The 18642-nt window shown below is 41.8% G+C and overlaps 1 protein-coding gene across 1 annotated transcript in view; it reads left to right on the top strand.

The window, feature by feature from the left end:
* The window catches only part of LOC308298485 (uncharacterized protein), a 42597-nt gene extending 24652 nt beyond the window's left edge, over positions 1-17945 (top strand). Inside the window, exons 4-9 of the mRNA XM_080742093.1 lie at positions 2603-2647; positions 2816-2923; positions 3761-3861; positions 6375-6510; positions 14886-15033; positions 17699-17945. Coding sequence (XP_080598219.1) covers positions 2603-2647; positions 2816-2923; positions 3761-3861; positions 6375-6510; positions 14886-15033; positions 17699-17709 — 549 coding nt within the window. The 3' untranslated portion in view covers positions 17710-17945. The remainder of the gene's footprint in view (positions 1-2602; positions 2648-2815; positions 2924-3760; positions 3862-6374; positions 6511-14885; positions 15034-17698) is intronic.
* The last annotated feature ends 697 nt before the right edge of the window (positions 17946-18642 follow it).

The following is an 18642-nucleotide window of genomic DNA, read 5'->3' as shown; positions in this document are numbered from 1 at the left end:
CAATGCAAATAAAAAAAATAATTAAAGAAAAAGGTTTCTTAAAAAAAAAAAAAAGATTTGAATAAACAGCTTCGAAGTGCGAATGCTTCGAATTATTCAATATTTTCGAATATTCGAATTCATTCGAATCAACGGTGGATTTTAGAGGGAATATTCGAATGCTATTTTTGGCAAATTTTGACAGCCCTAGTGTGTGTGTGTGAGAGTCAGAGTGTGTGTGGAGGGATGAGGGAGGGAGGGAGGGACGGACGGACGGACGGACGGACGGACGGACGGACGGGGAGAGAGAGATAGACGGAACGTTAAGCTCGCATCGTTGTTTTTGTTCAGATGAACTGTAATGAGATGGAGTTATTTATTTGAGCGAGCGGACCTGTTGTTATCGAGAGTTAAATAAAAGTCGCCGCTTGCATGGCCATACCGAACTGTTTGGACACTATTGGACACTATTTGGACCAATATTTAAAGATCCGTTGGGCAGATTGTTTTTTAAATTGAAACATGTTTTAATAATTCAATGAATATTGCAGTTTTATGCAAATTATTTTCTGCCTCTAAAACATACATGCAAAATCACATATTCATGACATTTGGCAAAGATACAGAGGGTTAGTCCCAATGTCACTGAAACCAATCTTATTCCAATTTGCCAAAGGGGGGTGCAATACCAAGTGTTTGAACATTCAAACTTTAAACAGGCATAAGTTATGCCTTGTTTGGCTTAAAGACATGAGGAACACATCTGCCCTTTGATTTTCCGACTTTTGGCCACCAGGAGGCCAGAAAACCTACTTTACCTGCCGGAGACCTGTTCTCAGAAGAACACAGCTGCTTTTTTGCTTTCCTACGTTTTCCTGGCTTGGCTACTTTATCACTGCTTGCAGCCATATTTTATTGCTTATGCAGTCCATGAATTTACAAAATAGGCGGTGTTTACTAAAAGAAATCATGTCTGGTAGACAGATAGGCCTACAATGTATGGGGTTTAAAAAAAAAAAACAAAGGGAAACTTAAAGTCATAATGATTGATACACTGATAAGCAAAATAACTAAAGCTATTAAGGGAAATAAAGCTAAATGAAGCAGTCAACAAAAAGTGTGGCTTCCCATTCACCCCTCTCTAGGTGTACTCTATAAGGCCATGGTAGCCAATCAGGAGGGAATATGGGAAACGGGACAGATCCATGTTGATGACATGACTTTAGAGATACTGTGTACCGCTTTGTGTGATTTTAGGGCAAAATCTTAAGGAGCAGTGTTCATAAATGCGTTTTGCTAAAACCAGCCTGATGGTGGCACTAGAAGAGGGGCATGTGAGTAATCAGGGGCGGAGTTTGGCATGGATTTGGGCAACGGTGGCGGAGATATGAGTAGGGCAAAAGTATGACATGTGACAGACAGACTGACGGACATACAGCCGGTGGAGGTTTTGATAGTAACTGACATGCTGTAGGAGTGTAGGCTGCTGCAGTCCCTGCTGGAGTCCCCCACAACACAATATCAGTCTCCAGACATGGAGGTCAGCAACTGTACATTTTAGCAATTAAAGGTGATACACCATGCATTTAAAAAGTATTTATGTCATATTGTTTATGTCCCAAAAACGTTTTTCAAAAGGTTTGAGGCTAAATTACCACTCCTGAATAGAGAGCCTCTCTCATTTTTGAATGGCTCTGAGCATTTCAGCTGCAGTACCACCTTTGGCCTGAACTGCAGCCCCCCCCCCCCCCCCCCCCTCAAAAAAATATATATATCTTTTTTTTTTTTTTTTTGTGATGACGTCACAATCGGCAGATGACGTCACAATCGGCAGCAAATCTGGATAGCCTGTTTTGAGAACCCGTGGGATACTTTTAACCTTCTCCTTCTCAAAACCAGAGAAAGACACAACGGTCAGAAATGGGACTTTGTGAGGATAGAAGGTGCTAGTGGGACCCAAAAAAAAGGTTTTAAAATAGGAAAAGTTAAATTTCATGGTGTATCACCTTTAAAGGATTTGTTAAATTACCATTACAGGAACACATAATGTAAAACAAAACAAAACAAATCGTAAAAACAGTTCCATAAATTAACCTTATTCTTATTTGTTGACTTATTTGTTCAACTTCAACAATAGTGATATAATTACATTCTTGTGTAGTCTAAGTTGTGACGTCTTACATCCTCCTGCAAACAGAATAAATAATAAATGTCATAATGGCACATCATGAAAAACTAGGCTGACATTTGGCAAAAATATGTACGAGCTCACAATCACAACACATTGTGATATGTCGTGAGCTTGCACAGTAGATTGGCTATTTTGTTTAACAGATTTGATTCAGTTGGGAAAAAGGAAGGAACCCTGGTTAAAATACACTTAACGCATGGGTGTCTAACCCAGTGGTTCTCAAGCTATGGGTTGTGACCCAAAATGGGGTTTGCGGGCAGGTCACAGTGGGATCGCAAAAAAGAAAAGAAATCAAGTGTGTAAGTGTAAATAGCTGATCTACAAGTTTGCAACGCAAGGCGATGCTGTGTGACGAAAGAAGGTGATTTTGTTCTGTTTATTGTCTGTTGAATCAGAACTTAAAATAACCTAATCTTTTTATTTCTCTTTTAGGACGGGTTAGCCATACTCAAACTGAGAGACGTGGAGGCACCCAAGGTAAATCCCCACGTTCCATATGTAGATAAACATTTCTGAGTGGATATTTTTCAACTGTAAGTTTCCAATAACGTACCCCAGCGAACATCTAATTTACTGGATAAATGCATTTGCCCATAGTTGCCAGGGCTTTTAAGGCATTTATAACTCTCTTATTTCTACATTAAGTATTTCGAGTGTCTTGAGGGCCTGGATCAGTACTACGTGATCGCGGAAACGCACGACGTTAAGATAAAGAAGCTGATAGATCTGCTGGATACGCTGACAACAAAACAGGTACCAGATGATCTGTCTCAGCTGACTTCTCTTCAGGGTTCCAACAGTTGATGAAACAAATCGATTCATTTGATTATAAAAATGTTCACTAGTTGCAGCCCGATTTCACTTTACTGACAGGAGGAGGCAGTCCGTTGTAGAAGGGAAAGTTACCGCATAGTTATTTTATTAAATATCTTAAATCAGCCTGTCTGTATTGGTATTTACAATAATCTAATCTAATTACTGGAGTAACTCAACATCTCATTTGTACAAATTACATAATTTAAAGACTACTTTACCTCTGAGTTTCCCCTGCCACTGAAAGAAAGTATGAGGATCACTGAGTCCCCCAGTGTTTGTTTGTGACTCATGATAGTCTAAAGGCTGTTCCAGAGGCCATGATTTTGTGTCGGTCAATTCCCTCCCAAAAAAGGATTGATTGATTCATTCAAGTGTATTAGAATTTGCAATAGGAAAGAGTACAGTTTCATGACAGTACCAATTATTGGTGCAAAGTCAATTAAAAGGAGATCCTAGTAAGCTTTATGGCTTATTTACACAGGAACCACTTTATGAATCTCATATAACATTGAAAGACAGACGGATAGCAGGGTTTCCTGCAGGGAAAAGGCTTGACCAGGGGGGGGAACTCATGCCTGGATAGAACATAGGACTTTGCATATGATAACGTCAATTACAAAAGCAGAAAGAATTGTCTTAAGAATCCATGAATTCCTCATTTAGAAGGACAAATGAACTCATGCATATAATACCTCATGCATCACAGCCTCATGCATGTGGTACCAGCATGTCTAATCATTCACAGCCACAAACAACAAATATGCTGTTTTCCAGGCGGTAATCTTTGTAGATTACACATCAGTGAAAGAGTTGGACAAGTTGATCAAGGACACAGGGAAAAAGGTCAAATACATCACTGGCCGAAGGAGGAAAAGGTATGGCTCATTATATAAGGGCGAGGTTGCATGTCACCCTGAGGTGTCTTACTAGTATAGTATAGTTATGCGCTGAAAATGTACGATCTCCAAGCTCATAGTTTAGAGCTTGTTGGTTGGTTATCTTGGGACAGAAATAGATATTACTGATTGCAGCTTTGAGCATAAAATGGTTCTTTATTTCCCAGCCACACAGACATACCGTAATTGTCGGACAGTGGCCCTCATTTATCAATGGAGTGTAATAAATGGTCTATTTTTTTCACCAAATTTTGCGTAGGGCAACGTGTGCACGGCATTTATCAATGCTTCCTAAACAGACACACCTGGCGTACATTTGATCCCAGCTTTGATAAATGCGCAGGCTGAAATTTAAATAACACGCCCTTAATTATTCTCGAAACGCCCCGTTTTTACGACTAGAACAACCCGAATACGACCTAGCAACGAAAGGAAAGCCAGTTTACTCCACGCTTCAAGTTCACTCTCATGTGCGTCCCACACAGACCACGCACACATGCAGGCATGCACGCACGCACACACCACCAAACCCAGCAGCATTTTGGTTCACTGTGGAACCATTATTACCATTTATTTTGTATAGTAAGCTTGCAGCCTACATGAGTGACACCACACCAGTCATTGTCACGAATGGAATATATTAATTTTAACCCAATATCGGCGACGGCGCAGTGCGCGTTTGAGTGGTTACAAAAAAAGAAAAAGAAAAAAAGAAAGCAAAATCTGGTATTCCCGAAACCACGGGATGCCGTGCATGCGATGTTACTGAGAGATACTGACAAGGAGGCAGTTATAATCTGAAGGTTTGAAGCGTCGGGTGGGTTTTATCCTTAATACATAACTCCATATATAGGACACACTTGTATAATAGTTGGATAGCTCACGGTCCACGAAAAGAATGTCACGGGCTCACCACGTCGGGTTTCATCATTAACTCCAGCATAGTGTAGGCCTACTACAGTACTGTAGCGACTGTATAAATTGAGAGACCCCACAGTTAGGTTTTGGATATAAATTTAACCCAATTTCGGCGACGAGCACAATGCGCGTTTGAGCTTGAATTTGCAATCATGCACCGTTCCCGCACGGGCTGGTCTTCTCCCCGGTGGGCCGTGGCCGTGGACTGTAGGATTATAAATTGGAGGCTCACGCCTCACGGTAATGTAAGATCACAGCGGCGCCGCGCTGGTCCCGAAAATGCGTTCGTGTGCAATTGTTCTGAGCCAGGTCTGCAATCTTAAGATTTAGACTGTTAAAGCACTTAACAGTAGATTGCTTCCATATTGCTAGATTTTAATTGCTTGTCATTGTAACTTGGAAATAAAATCGGCGTGCATGATGTAGCTGGCTATAATAGGCTATGCTTTTATAAAATGTTATATTTTCACAGGATTATTTATTATTGTGTTGGATATACATTTTCGAGTGGATACATGTGTCCATTGCCTGTCAGATAGTTAGACAATGCTGCTCCGCACATCTACTATGGAACAAAGTGGTGTAGGATGATTCCTACACCACCTCAGGACTTGACGTGAGATTTGATCCTACCCTAGACCAAAGTCAAAGTCAAGTTGAAATGATAAATGTCGAGACTTCCCTAAATTTTGGTGTACACCAAAATTTTGATCTGCACCACGTTGATAAATGAGGGCCATTGTCTACACTCATCCCATCAACATGAATCTGTCCCATATAGCGCCACCTTCAGGCCGATTTTTAAAAACACATTTTTGGACACTGCTCCTACAGATGTTGCCCTAAAATCACGAAAATCACTACACATGTGTAGCAATTTGCGTGATTTTAGGGCCAAAACTGTAGGAGTAGTGGGCAAAAATGTGTTGTGAAAATCGGCCTGTAGGTGGCGCTAGAAGAGGGCCATGTGAGAAATGAGGGGTGGGGTCTCCGCGTTGCCTTGGCGGACGAATAGGTACCGGCCGCGGCTCTCCCGGACGCTCCTAGGCCGAGTTACGGCATTTTATGTGAGCTGCAGTGGAGGGGGTCCTCCACTGGGGGCGTCACCACTTTTGCATCCGTTCTGGAGCAACAGGACTTTTACTCTGAATATGTAGATTGTGTAAAGATGCACAAATATGATTATGAAAAAGTACAGAGACAGTTATACTACAGATTCAGACAGCTGCTTTCTTATACCGATGTCTTTATTAAAGAGCCACAGACCTCCAATCTGCAGTGCTCTGCATTGCACAAACCATACTTGTAACTTTCACTAGCCCCTAAAAAAGTGATATTGGTCATATCGTCGCATATCGGTGCATACCGATATGGCCAAAAAGGTGATATCGGTGGCCGATATATCGGTTTAAGGTCAATAGCAGGAAGGAAACCTGCGACTTATTGTAAACATTCGTTTTTTGTTCTAAATTTAGCTGGTGAGGAGCGAGGAGCGGCTAATAGTCCAGCAATTACGGTAGTTTACACTGTGTGGTGTTGTGGTTCATTCCTCCTTCCCCTCATCACCTCTGTAGAGAAAAAGTCTTGAGGGATTTCGGGAATGGCAAGTTTCAGTTCCTGGTGACCGACTGCAGTGATCTAGATTTGGAGAACTGCAAAAATACCATTAACTTCGACGGGCCCTCGGACCTACCTACCTACTTATCACAGGTAGGAATTAAATAAACATCGACCTCTTTTGCTGCACTTTCTGTTACCAGTACCTCTTAGTGATGCGCGGGTTAGGGTTTTTTATGGATCGCGGGCCCCAGCAATTTTAATTATCTTACCCAGCCCAGCCCGCCCCGCAACAACGCATCAATTTTCACAGCCCAGCTCAGCCCGGCCCGCCGTCATTAAATGAGAGACAGCCGCTGGCCGCGAAAAAAACGTCCGTGGACGCGAGGTCGCGTCCGTGGACGCAAATGGCCGGCCGGCCCGGCCGTGGACGCGGCCGTGGAAAGGGGCCGTGGACGCAGACGGACGGGGACGCGGCCGTGGACGAGGCCGCGGCCGTGGACGCAGACGGCCGGCCGGCCGTGGACGAGGCCGCAAAAAAATACAAATTGGGTGTCTATTGTATGTGTTTTTTGATGGAGAATTCAAATATGACCTTCTTTTTTGCATAGGACAACTCTAACCTGCATCAATTGGTATTTTATAATTGCCAATTGTACCCTATCCATCTAAAAAACTAATAGGGTGTCTATTGTATGTATTTTTTGATGGAGAATTCAAATATGACCTTTATTTTGCATAGGACAACTCTAACCTGCATCAATTGGTATTTTATAATTGCCAATTGTACCCTATCCATCTAAAAAACTAATTGGATGTCTATTGTATGTATTTTTTGATGGAGAATTCAAATATGACCTTCTTTTTTGCATAGGACAACTTTAACCTGCATCAATTGGTATTTTATAATTGCCAATTGTACCCTATCCATCTAAAAAACGAATTGGATGTCTATTGTATGTATGTTTTGATGGAGAATTCAAATATTACCTTCTTTTTTGGGATAGGACAACTCTAAGCTGCATCAATTGGTATTTTATAATTGCCGCGAAAAAATACAAATTGGGTGTCTATTGTATGTGTTTTTTGATGGAGAATTCAAATATGACCTTCTTTTTTTGCATAGGACAACTCTAACCTGCATCAATTGGTATTTTATAATTGCCAATTGTACCCTATCCATCTAAAAAACAAATTGGATGTCTATTGTATGTATTTTTTGGTGGAGAATTCAAATATGACCTTCTTTTTTGCATAGGACAACTTTAACCTGCATCAATTGGTATTTTATAATTGCCAATTGTACCCTATCCATCTAAAAAACTAATTGGATGTCTAATTGTCTATTGTATGTATGTTTTGATGGAGAATTCAAATATTACCTTCTTTTTTTGGGATAGGACAACTCTAAGCTGCATCAATTGGTATTTTATAATTGCCAATTGTACCCTATCCATCTAAAAAACAAATAGGATCTCTAGTGTATGCTATCTATCTATCTATCTATCTATCTATCTATCTATCTATCTATCTATCTATTTAATTTATTTATACTTCACCTTTAGTCCAGAAGAGAGTTCAGCCTCAGGAACTTGCACACATGGAACTGTGTCATGACTGTGTCATGGAGCTAAACAGAGCTATGTTAAATACTCACAATGACTCTGATGGACCAATCAGGGTGGTGGGGAGGGGTGGGGGGAGGGATCAACAATAGACAGAAACTGGATAATGCTTTGTTAACTGTCCCACCTACTAAGTCCCTGCTAGTCTGAACAAACATCACCTTCCCTCTCATAACACTACTACTACTACCATTAGTACTACTACTACATTTATATAAAGCTGCAATTGCATTTGAATTCAAGTCTGACACAAGTTAAGGTTAACTTAGGTAGTATTTCATTTTGCTGGCTTTTAGGGTCTGTGTGTGAGTGTGTCGGCTCACAAATTATTATAATTGTCATTAAGTGACTCTGTCTGTCTGTCTGTCTGTCTGTCTGTCTGTCTATTTATTTATTCTTCACCTTTAGTCCAGAAGAGAGTTCAGCCTCAGGAACTTGCAGACATGGAACTGTGGCATGACTGTGTCATGGAGCTAAACAGAGCTATGTTAAATACTCACAATGACTCTGATGGACCAATCAGGGTGGTGGTGGGGGGAGGGATCAACAACAGACAGAAACTGGATAATGCTTTGTTAACTGTCCCACCTAAGTCCCTGCTAGTCTGAACAAACATCACCTTCCCTCTCATAACACTACTACTACTACTACTACTAGTACTACTACTACTACATTTATATAAAGCTGCTCTTGCATTTGAATTCAAGTCTGACACAAGTTAAGGTTAACTTAGGTAGTAGTTCATTTTGCTGGCTTTTAGGGACTGTGTGTGAGTGTGTAGGCCCACAAATTATTATAATTGTGACTCAAAGGGAGATATCTAATGGGTGTTTATTATTTTAATATGAACTGTGGGAAGATTATATTTTGTTTTTTAGATGGATAGGGTATTGACAATTATAAAATACCAATTGATGCAGGATAGAGTTGTCCTATGCAAAAAAGAAGGTCATATTTGAATTATAATAATTTGTGAGCCTACTCACTCACACACAGACCCTAAAAGCCAGCAAAATGAAATACTACCTAAGTTAACCTTAACTTGTGTCAGACTTGAATTCAAATGCAAGTGCAGCTTTATATAAATGTAGTAGTAGTACTAATGGTAGTAGTAGTAGTGTTATGAGAGGGAAGGTGATGTTTGTTCAGACTAGCAGGGACTTAGGTGGGACAGTTAACAAAGCATTATCGCGTCCACGGACGTTTTTTTCGCGGCCAACGGCTCTTGCTGCATTAAATACATGTCAAATACGTCTTTGAATGTGGATTTTTAGCAGCCAATTTTAACTGTGCAAAAACAGAACGGAGAAACTTTGAGCACTGATTTAGAGCACATAGCCTAACAGTGCAGTGCAACAGAGCCATACAAAAATATCGTTCGAACATTTAAAAGCAATGAACCGTTAATTAGCTACATGACGGCATGACGAGTGACAACATGCATGCTTATTTTAATTGATAACACTCCTGTATGACTATACACACGGAACACAACTACTGTATCACAGAGAGATGAGGATCGAGTCACAAGCCTTGTCACTGGCGCACTGCGCTGAGACACCAAAGCAACAGCTCTAGTTTAGTCAAAAGCTTGTACAATCCACACTGGTCCACACGTGAGTTGTTCTGAGTTCTGTTTACATTTAGCTGCAGATAGGCTGTGTCAAGTAGCCAATAACTAACAAAGCAGAAGCACTTCCTCTCAAGCGGTGGATTTCAAAATAAGATACGTATACTCCCGTAATATGATTAGGCAACTGGTTTTATTTTCAAGTCTACTTACAGGAAGTAATGGACTTAATTAGAATTACATGACACGGACCAGTTTGGCTGACGAGCATAGGGAAGGACACTTGGTGCGCATTATAGTATAGTATTTGAACGAGATCGCCTCAACTCGCCCCGCCAATAAAGTGTACATTTCTTGGCCCAGCTCAACCCGGCCTGCGGGCTCCACGCATCACTAGTACCTCTGTTGTTTAATCAGCCAAAAACAAATCTTTATTGTCCTACAAGGATTGTATTGGGCTCCAGAAGGGTGTGAGTATTGATAAACAGCACAACATGTTGCTCGAAACTTTGTCACCAGCAGAACCATTGTTTTAACACAACCCGTGCCTCTTAATCTGAAGGTTGCTTGTTGCCTTGGTGCCGCGCCGTTTCCTCCGTCGGCCGCCGCTATTATTTTGAAGGGCTGGAAGGGGGTTGTTTTTGTTTTTTTTGGATTATCACTTGACGGCAATGATTACGTCATCTAGTCACATGACAGTATGAGCCGAGAAGAGAAACATGGCTGCGCCCTGCCGTTTGTATTGTTTACATCAGATCTGGTGCAAAATGGCTCAAAATGGCTCTTTTGGATTAAATGAAGTTTCTTTATGGGCCTCTCCATTGACTTAACATGGAGGAGCTTCACTTCGCGTGCACGCCCAACGTGCGTTTTAAACAAATCGTTAATACATTTACTGTAAATACAGTAAGATTGACGGTGAGCGCTGTCAACGGCGTCATGTAGTCACCGATTTGAATGACGGTGAGGTTCGTCTACAGCAGCAGAACAGTTAATGGTAACTAGCCCTTACCCGTTCCAAGATATGAGCTCTGAAATGATGTGCAGTGTGTGGGTTATGGGATGTGTGCACTGTGCACACAGTATATGAGGGATGGAAAGTAACTTTAACTGGTGCTTGCATGATAATATGTAGGAGCATCAATGTAAGAAAAACCAGTTTCGTTTAATGGCCACAGAGATCAGAAACCGTTCTACTTATGACGACATGTGTTAGCCAAAGAGAACAGACAAATCAAATGCTGTGTTGTTCATGTCAATTTAGATCTGTCTTGGCCAATCAAAATCCTGCTGTTTGTTTGTTGTGCGTCATGGCCAGGCTGTTTGTCTGAATCTTAAAGGAGTAGTTCACCCCCAAAATGACTTTTTCTTTCTATTGATTATTCACGCCATGGAGACTTGAGTTCAATAATATTTTTTGGCTTTTGTCGCATTCCCAAGACAACGTTTTGATTAGAGTAAATTTACCCCCATTGATTCCGGATGGGAACCCGAATCCATTTGGGTCCCCATCCGGAATGAATGGGGTTACATTTATTATAATTACATTACACTTGCAGATTATGGTCGCTGTTTCAAATCCTGAGTGGTGTTAAATCTGTGCCGGTTTAAAGTTCAGGAGAGGTCCAGGATATGAGCCATTTAGGAGTTTCTCCTGCATCTGGGCTCCATATCCTCGGTAAAGTTTATTCTCGTCAGTTTGTTGTGCGTAATGGCCAGGCTGTTTGTCTGAACCTTAAACAGGCACAGATCTAACACCAACCAGGATTCAAGACAGCGACCACAGTACATTACACTTGCAGATTATGGCCGCTGTTTAGAATCCTGAGTGGTGTTAAATCTGTGCCGGTTTAAAGTTCAGGAAAGGTCCAGGCGTCATGGCCAGGTTGTTTGTCTGACCTCCTGTTTGTTTTCCCTCTGTCTCCTTCTTGCTTTATAACCTACAAGAAAATCTATTTGGCTCTATACATACACACACAATTCAAGTTTCTCCTGTGTCGATCGGACACCACCCAGGATTCAAGACAGCAACCACACTACATTACACTTACAGATTATGGCCGCTGTTTCAAATCCTGAGTGGTGTTAAATCTGTGCCGGTTTAAAGTTCAGGAAAGGTCCAGGATATGAGGCATTTAGGAGTTTCTCCTGCATCTGGGCTCCATATCCTCTGTAAAGTTTATTCTCGTCAGTTTGTTGTGCGTAATGGCCAGGCTGTTTGTCTGAACCTTAAACAAGCACAGATCTAACACCAACCAGGATTCAAGATAGCGACCACTCTACATTACACTTGCAGGTTATGGCCGCTGTTTTGAATCCTGAGTGGTGTTAAATATATGCCGGTTTAAAGTTCAGGAAAGGTCCAGGCGTAATGGCCAGGTTGTTTGTTAGACCTCCTGTCTGTTTTCCCTGTCTCCTTCTTGATTTATAACGCTCAAGAAGCTCTATTTGGCTCATACATACAAACAAAAATCAAGTGTCTCCTGCGTCGATCGGACACCACCCAGGATTCACGACAGCGACCACACTACTTTACACTTGCAGATTATGGCCACTGTCTCAAATCCTGAGTGGTGTTAAATCTGTGCCGGTTTAAAGTTCAGGAAAGGTCCAGGTTATGAGGCATTTAGGAGCTTCTCCTGCATCTGGGCTCCATATCCTCGGTAAAGTTTATTCTGGTCAGTTTGTTGTGCTTAATGGCCAGGCTGTTTGTCTGAACCTTAAACAGCCACAGATCTAACACCAACCAGGATTCAATACAGTGACCACCCTACATTACACTTGCAGATTATGTCCACTGTAGTGTTTCAAATCCTGAGTGGTGTTAAATCTGTGCCGGTTTAAAGTTCAGGAAAGGTCCAGTATATGAGGCATTTGGGAGTTTCTCCTGCATCTGGACAATTCCAAATTGAACTTTTGATGACACATACATGTGTCCATGAATGTGCCCGATAAACTGTTAATAGCCTTTGGTCTGGTCAGCACTTCTTGGCGTTGCCCATCAGTCAAAGTTAGAGGGCAAAGTCTGATCCTGGGTAAGTTTATTCTCTTCAGTTGCACGTCCTCTATAGCAGTGTTTCTCAAATGGGGGTACTGCAGGGGGGTACGTGACAAAAAATAGAAAATGGGAATATATTTTGGTTGATGATAAAACATTGACAAAGATTGTGTGAACCTGCTCATTTGTTACATTTCTAAACCAAACTAGAAAATATTGTTCCTTGTGGGCTCGCTTCAAGCCAAAAAACAATGGCTATAAAAGTACAAAATGTCAAGATCGCAGGCAGTGCTCTCTGACGTTACTAACGCAATCGGACGCTGCATGCATGATTTGAAGCATTTTGTTCCAAAAATGTGTTATGCAAAAGTTGACCCGCTGGTGGCACTATAACAGGCCAATGTGAGAAGGGTGGCATCTGTTCCTTGACCTAGTGGGAATGTGCTTGCAAAATCCCATGCACATCGCAGGCTGTGCACTTCATAGGAATGTTAGATAAAGGTCCTTAGATTGCGTGTAGAATGTTACATGCAAATTGCTCAAAAATCCCAGGCTAAAAACGGGTTTAAGCATTTTACAAACTGTTCAAAATTATATAACGCCCCCCTTTGGCCATTTGGGGTAAGATTGGTTTCAGTGATATTTGAACTAACCCTCTACACCAGGGGTTTTCAACAGGGGGTCCGGGACCCCTAGGAGGTCCTCAGAGTTACTACAGGGGGTCCTCCAAATCTTTTTTATATTAACCACTTGAACCAAATTCATGTGTCCAAATTCTGAGAACTTTAGCCAAAAATAGCCGATCTACAAGCTCACAACGCCTCGCAGTTGGGAAAGAGGTTTGGTGTAGAGGGGAAAAAGAGCAGACCAAGTACAGAGTGAAAGTTTATTAAGTATTGACGGTTCAAGTGGTTAAATATCTGAAAATACAAATTGACATGAATCCAAAATACACTGACGATTGTGCTGTCAAACAATGAAACTATATGGAATCTATGAACAGGTTGTGGGGGTCCCTGCTTCATCTCTCTCTCAACTAAGGGTTCCTTGGCCTGAAAACGTTGAAGACCTCTGCTCTACACTATTTTGTCATGAAAATGTGACTTTGCATGTATGTTTTAGAGGCAGAAGAATAATTTGCATAAAACTGCAATATTCATTGAATTATTAAAAAAGAATGTTTCAAATGAAAAAGAAATCTGATTAGACAGATCTTTAGATGTCCAAAGTTCATGTAAAAAAAGTTCTGTGCATGTGACACGAAAATCCTAGGATAAAAATATGTTTAAGCGTTTTACAAACTCCTAAAAATGGTTGAAAATCTAAGGGCGGAGCTTACTTAACAAAGACATGCCGGTAGATGTTTTTCTTCAAATATTCACTCGAATACTCGCTATGGGAGAACGCCCTCTGGCGTGAACACAGAAGCACTACACTTATACCTTCCCAGTAGTGATGCGCGGGACAGGTTTTTTTTTTTTTAGACCGAACCTGAGCACTGCATCATCTGCACGTCTGACTGCTGTGACTTGGTCGCTGTCTAGTAGTGGGAAGAAGGGGTTACAGTCATAACTTTTAAATATATTACAATTGGCGACGAGTCTCTTACGAAATTGGCAAGAGTTCCTCTCAATACATAAAGCTACCGGTTCACCGGGAAAACCACGGTCACGTCGCTGCACAGTCCTGCAAGTTTCAGTGTCCTCTGGAAGGTCAGGTGGCCGATCTGCAAGCTCATCACAACGCGGCATGGAGACGTGGATGCGAGCTGCTGTGAGCTTGTAGATTGGGCACTTCAGGCACGCAACACCGTGGGATGAGGAAGGGTTTGCCACCGATGGCTTGAGGTGAAAACGTGAGGAATTTACACACGGTCCGTGTCACTCCGTGTGTAACAAACAACCGGTTTGTTTTGTGGGCTAACGCAATACCATGGATGTAAAGCGGCAGGGGAAATGGACCTAGAACGTCATAATCTAATCGCATTTATTGTCTGACCCGTTTCCATTCACTTATGCGCATTTAGTTTATTCGATAAAGGCTCAAAATCCTCCTCCTCTAAGCGGATAACTTTTTTTGCGGATAATGAAAGTTTATTCGCATTTTGAAGTGTTTCCATAAAAACATTTTGCGAATAAGCCGTTAATGCGCAAAAAGTGGCTTTATGGAAACGCCACTATAGATGAGCTTTCAACATAATGTTCATTATCAAACCAATATCAATTTTTAAATGTTTTTTTTTTCCTCCAGTGCAGAATTAATGATCATACATAATCGCCTTTGCACCGCTCAGCGATTTTTTTCCCAATGGTTCACTATTTGACCTCTTCTCCAGGTGACCAGAGGAGAGGGCGGCGGTACCCAAGGCCTTGCAATCACATTGATTCTGAAAGATGAAGATGAAATCGATGTACTCCACTTAGTGGAGGAAATCCACCACGTGAAAATCAGCCAGCTGGATAATGATGTCAAGAAGGATTACAGTAAGTACCTTCGTTTTTTGAGCGGTGGTCACACCGTCTCCTATACGTGGCCGTGTTGTGGGTATGTATGCGTCTGTCCGTCCATCCGTCCGTCCGTGTATGTAGTCTGCAGTACCTTTTCTGACCACACATGTTAAGGGAGGGGCGCTGTTCGTTCAGGCCAGGCACACACACACACACACACACACACACACACACACACACACACACACACACACACACACACACACACACATTCTCTATTGGTGAGCAAGTGTGGCTCTCTCACTCACTCACTCAATTCAATCACTCACTCGCTCACTCACTCACTCACTCACTCACACACACACACACACACACACACACACACACACACACACACACACACACACACACACACACACACACACACACACACACATACAAACACACAGGGGGGAAGGGTACAGGGGGGAAGGGTGGGGCAGCAAGTCCCCCCCCCCCCCCACACACACACACACAGGGAGCACACGCACGCGCGCACACACACACACACACACACACACACACACACACACACACACACACACACACACACACACACACACACACACACACACTCTCTATTGGTGAGCAAGTGTGGCTCTCTCACTCACTCAGATGGATGTGGATGGATGGATGGATGGATGTGGATGGATTGATTGATTGATTGAAGAATTTATTAGAAGTTTGCAATAGAAAAAAGTACAGTTTCATGACAGTACAAATCACTGGTACAAGGTCAACTAAAAGGAGATCCTAGAAAGACGAAGCTTATTTCCACAGGAACCACACTTTAAGTATCTCATATAACATTGAAAGACAGACGGATAGAACATAGTACTTTATCTAGGATAATATCAGTTTCAAAAGCATAACATCAAATACAAAAAGCAGAATACAAAGAAAAGGGGGGGGGGGGAGCATGGGGGCTTAGTCTATTTACAAGTCACGGGTAGCTGCTGTCTGAAGGTGATTTTTCATACCAATTTTGAAGGAGGCTAGGGTTTTGCTCTCCTTTAGGGCTTGTGGAAGGGCATTCCACATGTTGATGGTATAGCAGGAGAACGAGTTAGCGCCTTGTTTAGTGTTAAATCTACGCTGATGATGATTAGTGGAGCTGCCTCTGGTGTTATGATCGTGAACATCCTTGACCTTTAAGAAGTAGTTTGTCAGGTACATGGGAATCTTGGAGGTGTAGTGTATCTTGTACACCAGGCCCATTGCAAGATGCTGTACTCTGTCAGCTACTTTGAGCCACCCCACGCTTTCGTGGTGATGCTCGGTAAGGTGGGTCAGAGGAGGGAGACCAAGCACAACCCTAATTAGTTTGTTTTGGGCTGTTTGGAGCTTTAGCTTTAAGGCAGCTGGGGTGTCGCGATACCAGACAAGGACTCCGTAATCAATGAGGGGCCCAATAAGAGCACCTCCTAGTGTCTTTCGGGATTTAATATTGATCAGCGGGGCAACTCTTTGCATGAAGCGAATTCGTTGATTGACTTTATTGATTACCTTGGTGGTCATTTTTTCACTGGATAGGTTAGCCTCCAGGATGCAACCCAGGTAGCAGATGTGATTTTTTCTCTCTATCACAGTGTCACCTACTTTAATTGTGAAGTTCTCAACTAGGCTAAGTTTCTGACTAGATCCAAAGAGGATACATTCAGTTTTCCCTAGGTGAATTGAGAGTCTGTTGTCATTGAGCCAGGTGCAGATCTTGTTAAGTTCACAGTTAAGGGCCTTTTCAACCTGCAATATGTCTCTGCCTGAGACTAGGAGAGCCGAGTCATCCGCGAACAGAAACAGATTGCAGTCACAAGCAGATGACATGTCGTTTACGTATATTAAGAACAACAGTGGTCCTAGTATACTCCCTTGAGGTACTCCACAGTTTACTGGGAGGGGGGGGGACAGGGTTCCGTTGACTTCCACCATCTGTTCCCTCCCCACCAAGTAAGAGTGCATCCATCTCACTGCTGTGCTATCAAGACCAATAGCTTTGAGTTTTTCAATCAGAATAGAATGATCGACGGTGTCAAATGCCTTCTGGAGGTCCAGCATGACCATGCCGCAATATTTGCCATCGTGAATTTCACGTTTGATGTAATCATTCAAATAGATGAGGCATGTATCTGTGGAATGGGACTCTCTGAAGCCAGACTGGAACTCGTAGATCAGTTTATTCTCTTCAAGATATGGATGGATGGATGGATGGATGGATGTGGATGGATGGATGGATGGATGGATGCATGGATGGATGGATGCATGGATGGATGGATGGATGGATGGATGGATGGATGGATGGATGGATGATGAATTTGAAATGGCTGGCTTCACTGTGATGGCACACTAACAGAATCCCTTTTATGCCCATATATGGAGTTCCCTGATCTCATCAATATTAAAGGAGTAGTTCACCCCCAAAATGTACTCTTTTTCTATTGATTACTCATGCCATAGAGACAAGGGGGTACATTTATTGGAATGAAATTATTGTCTTAGGAATGCAACTAAAACCAAAGAATATTATTGAACTCAAGTCTCCATGGCATGAGTAATCAATATAAAAAAGGTCATTTTGGCAGTGAACTACTCCTTTATGCGTTTCCCTGACCTGAGAACAGAACTGTTTACTGTAACTTGATCTCCCTGTTTCCTTTCCTTGCAGTCAAGGATTAAAGGGAGCGGGTCCATTCCGGGTGCAATAGGCCTATTCCAGCCGGGACAGGTCTTGGCCGAAGCATATTATTTGCCCCACCAGGGTGGACACAGTACAACGTCAGCTGGAGCTGAGAGAGTTTGGATCCAGATATGATAATGTGAATGGTGAGGAGGGGATCGAGCTGGATATTTGTCTATTCATTCTATTGAAGTATTATCACTATGAGCCGTAATACAGGGCAAGTCGTTTGGCAAGACAGGGTTTGTTGAAAAACCAAGAATTGTTTTATTTTCTTTCTGCCATAAGGATGAAAAATATGGGCTAGAGTTCTGCAAATTAGTTCCCAGTGACTGGGTCTGACAGCCATTTGTCCATTCTATTGAAGTATTATCACTATGAGCCGTAATACAGGGCAAGTCGTTTGGCAAGACAGGGTTTGTTGAAAAACCAAGATTTTTTTGATTTTCTTTCTGCCATAAGGATGAAAAATATGGGCTAGAGTTCTGCAAATTAGTTCCCAGTGACTGGGTCTGACAGCCATTTGTCCATTCTATTGAAGTATTATCACTATGAGCCGTAATACAGGGCAAGTCGTTTGGCAAGACAGGGTTTGTTGAAAAACCAAGAATTGTTTTATTTTCTTTCTGCCATAAGGATGAAAAATATGGGCTAGAGTTTGTAAGGAGCTATAGTCAACTTTTTCTTGAAAAACGGATGCTAAAATTAAAATGTTTCGAAAATATTTTATAAAAAGAATAAGCTTCATATATGTGATCTATGTATCAATTAAAAAATTACCACAAAAAGCATAAAATAATCAGTTTTTCAAGAAAAAGTTGACTATAGCTCCTTTAATAATAAATGGTAAAAAGATTGGCAGAGTGATTCTTGTCTCTATGGTGATAGGTAAAACCTTGAAAAATAAAAAGCCTGATGTTTTTATTACGTTT

Source organism: Nannobrachium achirus, assembly GCF_963921795.1.
Source record: "Nannobrachium achirus genome assembly, chromosome: 2".
In the NCBI taxonomy this organism is placed as follows: domain Eukaryota; kingdom Metazoa; phylum Chordata; class Actinopteri; order Myctophiformes; family Myctophidae; genus Nannobrachium; species Nannobrachium achirus.
This window is presented reverse-complemented; position numbering and strand designations above follow the sequence as displayed.